At 47.5% G+C, this 8,729-nt stretch overlaps 1 protein-coding gene across 1 annotated transcript; it reads right to left on the bottom strand.

Moving 5' to 3' along the window:
- Window positions 1-1,033: 1,033 nt before the first annotated feature.
- LOC138358130 (mucin-19-like) lies at window positions 1,034-1,684 on the bottom strand. Its single transcript, XM_069315633.1, has one exon. The coding sequence runs from the start codon at window positions 1,682-1,684 to the stop codon at window positions 1,034-1,036; it is 651 nt and encodes a 216-aa protein (XP_069171734.1).
- Window positions 1,685-8,729: the final 7,045 nt, after the last annotated feature.

Raw genomic sequence — 8,729 nt, 5'->3', positions numbered from 1 at the left:
ACCCAGACAAACTGAAGAAATGGTCTAACAAATGGCTACTAAAGTTCTACCCAAGTAAATGTAAGGTAAAGAAACTAGGTGGAGGGAACAGGAGGCCAGACACAGGATACCGAACGGGAGATGAAATCCTTCATGAAACGGACAGAGAGAAAGATCTAGGAGTTTATATCACGCCGAACCTGTCTCTTGAAGCCCAAATCAAAAGAATAACATCTGCGGCGTATGCGAGGCTGGCTAACATCAGAACTACCTTCAGGAACGTGTGTAAGAAATCATTCAGAACCTTGTACACCACATATGTAGGATCAATCCTGGAGTATGCGGTCCCAGCATGGAGCCCGTACCTTGTCAATCACAAGACGAAACTGGAGAAAGTTCAGAGGTATGCCACTAGGCTAGTCCCAGAACTATGAGGCATGAGTTACGAGGACAATATGCGTGAATTGGCAGACATGATCACCACATACAACATTCTCAGGGAAATTGACAGAGTAGATAAGGACGGATTATTTAACACGTGTGGTACACGCACAAGGGAACACAAGTGGAAGCTGAGTACCCAAATGAGCCACAGGGACGTTAGAAAGAACTTTTTCAGTGTCAGAGTAGTTAATAAATGAAATGCACTAAAAGGTGATGTGGTGGAGGCTGACTCCATACTCAGTTTCAAATTTAGATATGATAGAGCTCAAGAAGCTCAGGAACCTGTACATCAGTTGATTGACATTTGAGAGGCGGGACCAAAGAGCCGCAGCTCAACCCCCATAAGCACAATTAGGAGAACACACACACACACAGCAGGTTATTTTCGTTTATGCCGCAGTGTGGGACTGGAGTAGGTCAAGGAGTCGCCCCTGGCGGCCGTATGTAGGCCAGTGCTGAGGTAATTCTCTCAGGTTGGTCGCAGCCGGAGGTAAGTCACTCAAGCGGTCACCTTCCATTAGCCTAACGCTGCTGTTTGTCCCGAGCTCCTCCACCGGAAAAACCAAATTAGAGAAACTTGAACATAACTTAGATAAGTGGAAGTTAACCTTTATACTACTGGTGTTGGGACGACCATGGTCTTGTTGAAGTATCCTGGTGCTCCAATGGTTGCTGGGACGACCATGGTCTTGTTGAAGTATCCTGGTGCTCCAGTGGTTGCTGGGACGACCATGGTCTTGTTGAAGTATCCTGGTGCTCCAATGGTTGCTGGGACGACCATGGTCTTGTTGAAGTATCCTGGTGCTCCAATGGTTGCTGGGACGACCATGGTCTTGTTGAAGTATCCTGGTGCTCCAATGGTTGCTGGGACGACCATGGTCTTGTTGAAGTATCCTGGTGCTCCAATGGTTGCTGGGACGACCATGGTCTTGTTGAAGTATCCTGGTGCTCCAATGGTTGTTGGGACGACCATGGTCTTGTTGAAGTATCCTGGTGCTCCAATGGTTGCTGGGACGACCATGGTCTTGTTGAAGTATCCTGGTGCTCCAGTGGTTGTTGGGACGACCATGGTCTTGTTGAAGTATCCTGGTGCTCCAGTGGTTGTTGGGACGACCATGATCTTGTTGAAGTATCCTGGTGCTCCAGTGGTTGTTGGGACGACCATGGTCTTGTTGAAGTATCCTGGTGCTCCAGTTGTTGTTGGGACGACCATGGTCTTGTTGAAGTATCCTGGTGCTCCAGTGGTTGTTGGGACGACCATGGTCTTCTTGAAGTATCCCCTGATTCTAGTTCTGTCACCTCAGCCAAAACATTTGTCCTATCATCTCACCCAAAAATGAATATAAGCATGAAACAGAGTATGTAAAATTGTCTTTGAGAATGTAATAAGTGTCATGCGAAACGCTTCTAGGCGTCAGACCATAAATAAAGTGTGAAAATGAACTTATGAGAGTTAATTTTTCAACTACCCTTGACAGGGAAGAAAAACATGTGAAATATTGAGAAGATTCGTGTTAGAATCATTAATCTTACCCTTTCGGTCATATTCAACAACATATGTTTATAAGAAAGACTGCTACCAATATATATATATATATATATATATATATATATATATATATATATATATATATATATATATATATATATATATATATATATATATATATATATATATATATATATATATATATATATATATATATATATAAAGCAGTTGCCGGTTGGAGTTGTGGACAGCTGTCAAGACTTCGACAAAAATCTGAAATTTGTGATGGAGTGTCGAAGGGACAATCACCGCACACAATGCAATAAATTTAATATACGAATGAATGAGTGTGTATTCGCCTATTTGTGGGTGCAAGATCGATCCGTTAGCTCTTGGACCCGCCTTTGTGCGTGCAAGATCGATCCGTTAGCTCTTGGACCCGCCTTTGTGCGTGCAAGATCGATCCGTTAGCTCTTGGATCCGCCTTTCTAATGTAATGAATCTGGATATTTTTGTTATAATATATACCAGGCCATACAACTGATCTTCCCCAGGTGAACAGAGGCCACAGGTGAAAGAAATATTTGTCCATATGCTTCTCTTACAGCGGGGATCGAACCAGTGAACCTCGATTGTGAGCCGATAACTTAGAACATTGTACCACAGGACTTTGTGTGTATGTATACCTACTATTGCTTCCCTACACATTCTTATGGTACCCCAACCCGGATACACTGGAGCAAGGTACCGCTCACAGGATGAGTATGGGGTGCACAATAAACTACCGCTTACAGGATGAGTATGGGGTGCACAATAAACTACCGCTCCCAGGAAGAGTATGGGGTGCACAATAAACTACTGCTCACAGGATGAGTATGGGGTGCACAATAAACTAACAATACAAAATCACGATGGCTCAATAATATCAACGAATGAAACTGCATTACTGGCGGGAACACACGTAAAGACAGGGGTAATGGAGAAATAAGAGCAAATACTGATCAAGCCACCTTGCGTTTTCCCCACAATTGTCGCCCTAAACTGGTGTCTACATGGCTGTCATCCCAACCCACACGATACTTAAAACATGCACAATGCACCTTCACCTCGGGAGACATCTCCCGTCACGCAGGGTGCGGTCGCACCTCCACAGATCTCCAGTATCATCTATTGATACTGATAATGGGTCAAAAAGGCCTCCACTTACGGGCTATTCATGCCCGTGCCACCTTTTGGGTGGCTTAATCTTCATCAATCATCAATACACATTCACCACTCGTCAACAAAACGTATATTACACTAATGATAACGTCAGTTAGATACAGCTGCACAGTTACTAGGGTAACTAGTGAAACTTTGGAATGGTTCCAAAGATGGTTCTACTAATTCTTATTTTGAATGAACAGCATATTACAATTGATGAATGCGTTTTTGGGGTCGGCCGTTGGATAGAATGGACTTGGTCTGAGAACGGGTTGCTACAATACCTAAACACCTAACTTAATCTAAAAAAAAATATTAACATTGTAATTTATATATGAGAAAATGCCGATTTTGATTACACAGTTTGTTAAAATAAATAATAGCGTCATTGGCGTCGGCCGTCGCTTGGACAAGCCTAACCTGAGCACGAGTTGACAAAATCAATTAACTGCACATAATAATATTAATTTATATTTGAGTTATACCATTTTTTATTGCACAATAAAAATGTTAACATACCCGTATACCATAATTTGTATAATTCAACGGTGGAGGATATATTATAGAACTCCAAACCTTTCAGTGGATGGCGCTTGCTGATCAAATTAATTATATTTAACAAAAAAATCCTGATTGGCCTTTTATATCAAGGGTTTCAGTGTCAAAAAAGCTGTTGTATAGCGGGTGTCCCGCTTCACCTGAATGGGACGAGGAGTTAAAAGGGATAAATGAAAAGATTCAGAATAGTGAACATGTAAATACTGCAGAGATAGTGAAATTGAAGCGGCAGTCACTCAGCATGGAAGGAGTAACAGAATATTGAGAATCATCATCTGAAGGACTTGGAGAACTATCCAAGGCTTGGTGATAACTCCTATGAGTGCACACTTCACAAGCACTGAGCAGAGGGATGGATCACAAGTACTGTGCAGAGGAGCAGAATACATGTACTGAGTAGGGAGGCAGATTACTGGTACTGAGCATAGACACAGGTCACAGGTGCTGAGCAGAGATAGATCACAGGTACTGAGCATAGACACAGGCCTCAGGTGTTGAACAGGGGGACAGATCACAGGTGCTGAGCATATGCACAAAACAGCTATGAACGTATAACACTCAATTCTAAAGGAGAATACATGATCTACAGTATATAAATATATAATAATAATGTATAAACACAAAAAAATTATCTCTATAGGTAGACATGTCACGAAATATAATAATAGCGAGTTAAAAGAAGGTGTGTTCCCAGTTCCCAGCACTGTCATCTATCAATATCTTTTGCCAGCACCAGCACGCCTGAACTTCCATCAACAACAAAAAACTCTAAATAATCCCCTCTCCCCCCAAAAAATACAAATCTGCCAACTAAAAAATGTCAAATCCTCCAACAAAAAATCCCACATGAGTAAACAAATTCCAAATTCGGCAACGAAAAAATCCAACTCCGCCAACAAAAAGTTTCCAGAAAAAAAGAATGTTTCAAATTCTTCCCTGGCCACAAATTTTGACACTTGAATCCAGGACATTCGCAAGTAGGGAAGAAGGGAGTGAACGTTTGATGACGGAAGCATCCACACGTAATATGGATGGAGGATGCTAGGGCGGAACAAAGCAGGTGGAATAATGGAAGGTGGCAATGGAAGGGAGAAATAAATGGGTTCGGAGGGAGTTAATCCTAGCAGAACTCTGGGATAGGGGTCGGGAAAAGTTGGGAAGAATATTATCAACAAAACACTAGTTTACATAAATGATAACATGCACGCCATTTCAACTTTTATGTCCTTGTGTACGTAACCCCTCTTATATTTTTGTTTTCCTAATATAGATTCTATTGGGGGTTGGGCGGGAAGGTCGGCCATCTTGGCGCGCGGATTGAACGCTCCTGGCTGGACTTTCTTTCCACACCTTACCTGGAACTCATCTTTAATTCAGCTGGCTTCTTTGGGCCAGTGTGTGCTCACTGCAGCTACCCAGGGGCTCACAGGACCGGGGGAGGCCGGAGCCTCCCAAATGGACGCCTCCCCGAGCGGGGGCGCCATGGATGTTGACAGCAAGTCCCAGAGAGGAAAACGTCTGCTAGAAGATGAGTCGGCTGATGCTGCCCCAGAGCGAGATGCTAAGAGGATATCCTCCCCTTCAGAAGACCTTAGTCTTGTGGTACCCCGTTCCTCGTTTGTGGTAGTCCTAATCCAGTCAGAATCAGGTCAGTGCGTCTTTGCAAATCCTCGTACCTTAGGTGCAGCAATCGAGGCTTCCGTATTGTGGCCACATTGCCTGCCTGAGACCATACGTATCCTGGGTAGGGGTGCAGCACTCAAGCTACATATCAGAAAGGAGGCTCTATCACACATCTGTGTATCCGACATTAATAAGTTGGGGGACTGGCCTGTCAGGTGCCGACAGGTATTGTCGCAGGAGGAGGAGTCTCGGGCCCGGTATGGGAAGATTGGCCCAATTGACCAGAGTGTAGATGTGGATGACATCCAGGCCGCTCTGCAGGTATTAGGGGGTGCATCAGTGAGATTATTGGAAGTTACCAGGATTCGCGGAGCAGCAGGGCCGACATCCATGGTCCGTGTAAAGTTCGATGGGCACCTCCCTGACCGAGTGGCACTACACAGGACCTCGTATCAGGTTCAGCCCTACAATTTCCCTGTTTTACGATGTTACGCTTGTCATCTATTGGGCCACAGTCGCCTGACCTGCCGTAATACAGCACGGTGTGCAAACTGCGGCAAAACTGGCCATTCAGACAGAGATGACGGTGGGTGCTCTGCTGCACCCCGCTGCTTTTTATGCCATGGCCATCATAAGGTTACGTCTAAGAGTTGCCCTGTATATCTTGAGGCCCTCCAGTTGGACATCGATCACAAAACAGCGGGGACACCTCGACATGAGCTGTTCCAGAAGTTGCGTACCCTCAATCAGCCTATCGCTTCTTCTCGCCTCCAGGTTCCCCCTGGTCGGGCCTCTTCACAAGTAGGAACTAGCAGACGCTCTTGCCTGTCCCAGTCACATGCCACATACGCCCAGGTTGCTAATCGATTTTCCCTCCTGGGTAGCCTTGACACTGACGGAAACTCATCCACGGATACAGACATGGACGCTCAGTCTCGGCCGGAGCCTAGCACTCGTCACCCTCCTGCCTTTCCTCAAAGAAGCCAACACCGGCGTCGTCGACACACCCATCGATCAGGAGGTACTGCTCCAACAGACAGCCCTGATGATCCTCTGGTCCCCCAGGCACTTTCCGAAGGGATTGTGACACCGGGGGAACATGAGGCCCAGAGTGAGGCTCCCACCAGTCGCAGACGCCGTCAAGAGAGTTCGCGAGCCGACCACCGCTTCCGTCAGGCAGAGAGAAACATAGATCAACATCCTCTTGACTGGAAGTCATTGATACCACATATTTTACTTACTTTGTATGAAGGTTTTATGGCTTTTTCTAGTGGTTCCCCCTTTGGAGACGTCTGTGCACTGGTGGTCAAAAAGTTAGCTGTTGTATTTCAGGGATAATGGCGCCCCATCCTGAGAATACTGTGGTGTTTTGGAATGCCCGCTCCCTTTTTAAGAAGACGCAATTTTTACGCAATTTTATCGCCAGCGCACCACCGTTGATCGTGGGACTCTGTGAGACTTGGCTTACAGACGATCTTTCCTTCACAGTGCCGGGGTATTCTGTCTATAGACAAGATCGGCCAGTACGGGGTGGAGGGGGACTTGCCCTCTTGGTCAGGGACTCAGTTCCCAGCTCCTTGCTCCGGATTCACTCCTTCCCGGGTGGACATTTAGAATTCTTGGCAGTGAAGGTCGCCCTCTCCCATGGGTGGGGCACCTTTGGAGTTCTGTATAACCCCTGTCTACCGGTAACGAAGAAGGAACTAGAACACTATTTTGGTCAGATCACAGACACCTGCCTCGTCATGGGTGACTTTAACGCTCGGCACTCATCATGGCAACCCATGCTATCGGGTCGCCACCACAACATGGCTGGCCGAGCCCTATTTCAGTTTCTCCTTGACTCCCCAGACCTCTCCTTACTGACGCCGCCAGGTTTGGGAACTCGGATAGACCCGCTAAATGGCCATACTTCAACACTCGATCTTTGCATTGGAAGAGGCCCCTTCACGATGGCGCAGATATGGACCGGGCCGTACCTGGGTAGTGATCACCTGCCCATCGTCATCTCCTTCGGGGGCACTGTTCGTCCTGCTCTGACCTCCCGTAGATCCAAATGGATCTTCTCGGAAGAGGGGTGGCATGGCTATGAGGCGGATGACTGGTTGACCCTTCCCCCAGTTACTGCAGATCTCCATGGGTCAGCAGATGCTCTCTCCGAGTCCCTCTTCAGTGTAGGCTCTCGGCATTTCAGGAGGACTAGTGGCCAGACAACCAATCCTTCCCGCCGTGGGGCACCGTGGTGGACTCCTGAATGTCGGCAGGCAGTACTGGACCGGCGACGTGCGTGGAATTCGTGGCGGCGCCACCCTACTCCACTGCAGCGGCAGACCTTCCGCAGGGCGGACGCCAGGTGTAGACAAACAGTCCTCCTTGCCAAACGCAAGGCCTTGGCTAATTACTGTGCCTCTCTCCGATTCGACTCCTCCTCTGCGGGAGCCTGGGCCTTTGTTCGTAAGATGACAGGTAGGTACTCCCGGCCTACCATCCCACTCAGAGACCCCAGTGGTAATGGGGGCCTAGGGGAAGTACAAATAGCCGAACTCTTGGCTGACCACTTTGAAGATGTTTACCGTTCCCCGCTCCTCTCTGTGAGTTCCATAGGTTGGGGCTCCCGACAGGGTATAGGACTAGCTCAGGACCTGGATCGCCCATTTACATCTGTTGAGCTGAAGGACGCTCTGTCACTCTCTAAGTCGGGCACTATGCCAGGGATAGACAACGTCCCATATGAATTTGTTCGGAGGGCACCCAAGAGCTTTCAGTCCCACCTCCTTTACTTCTACAACGCCTGCTGGTCCTCTGGTGTCTTCCCTGCCCCTTGGAAACACGCCATTCTTCTACCATTGGCCAAGTCAGGGAAGGATCCGTCTGTCCCGACTTCATATCGGCCCATAAGTTTGCTTCCATGTCTCGGGAAACTGATGGAACGTCTTGTTCACACCCGGCTACAATGGGTGGTGGAAACCTCAGGTCTCCTACCTGAGGGTATCAGTGGATTTCGGCCGGGAAGAAGCACGATGGACTGCCTCCTCTCCTTGGAACATCGAATAATGGACACTTATCGACGGAGAAGAGTGCTCCTTGCAGCATTCTTCGATATCAAGAGTGCATTTGACTCTGCTTCTCATTCTGCTGTCCTTCAGAGTCTGGCTCGACTAGGTCTCTCGGGTCCGGCGTTAAGGTGGTTCCAAAACTATCTACAGGGCCGCTCATTCAAAGTGGCGGTTGGTGGAGTCGTCTCTACGTCCCGCCCTGTCTCGCGTGGTTTCCCTCAGGGAGCGATTCTGAGCCCACTACTATTCTCTATTCTTCTGTCTGATCTCCCTGTATTCCGGGGGGTCCAGGTTTTAGCCTATGCCGATGACGTAACCCTCGTGGCGGATGGTGACACTCTCCTAGAGGCACAAGGCTCCCTGCAAAATGCCGTGAC

This window comes from Procambarus clarkii, chromosome 82, assembly GCF_040958095.1.
Source record: "Procambarus clarkii isolate CNS0578487 chromosome 82, FALCON_Pclarkii_2.0, whole genome shotgun sequence".
Lineage (NCBI taxonomy): Eukaryota > Metazoa > Arthropoda > Malacostraca > Decapoda > Cambaridae > Procambarus > Procambarus clarkii.
Note: the sequence above shows the minus strand (reverse complement) of the source record. Positions and strands in the feature narration are given on the sequence as shown.

What these genes read in the sequence shown, in the direction of transcription:
- LOC138358130 (XM_069315633.1), bottom strand. Translation starts at nt 1,684, where the DNA reads ATGGTCGTCCCAACAACCACTGGAGCACCAGGATACTTCAACAAGACC.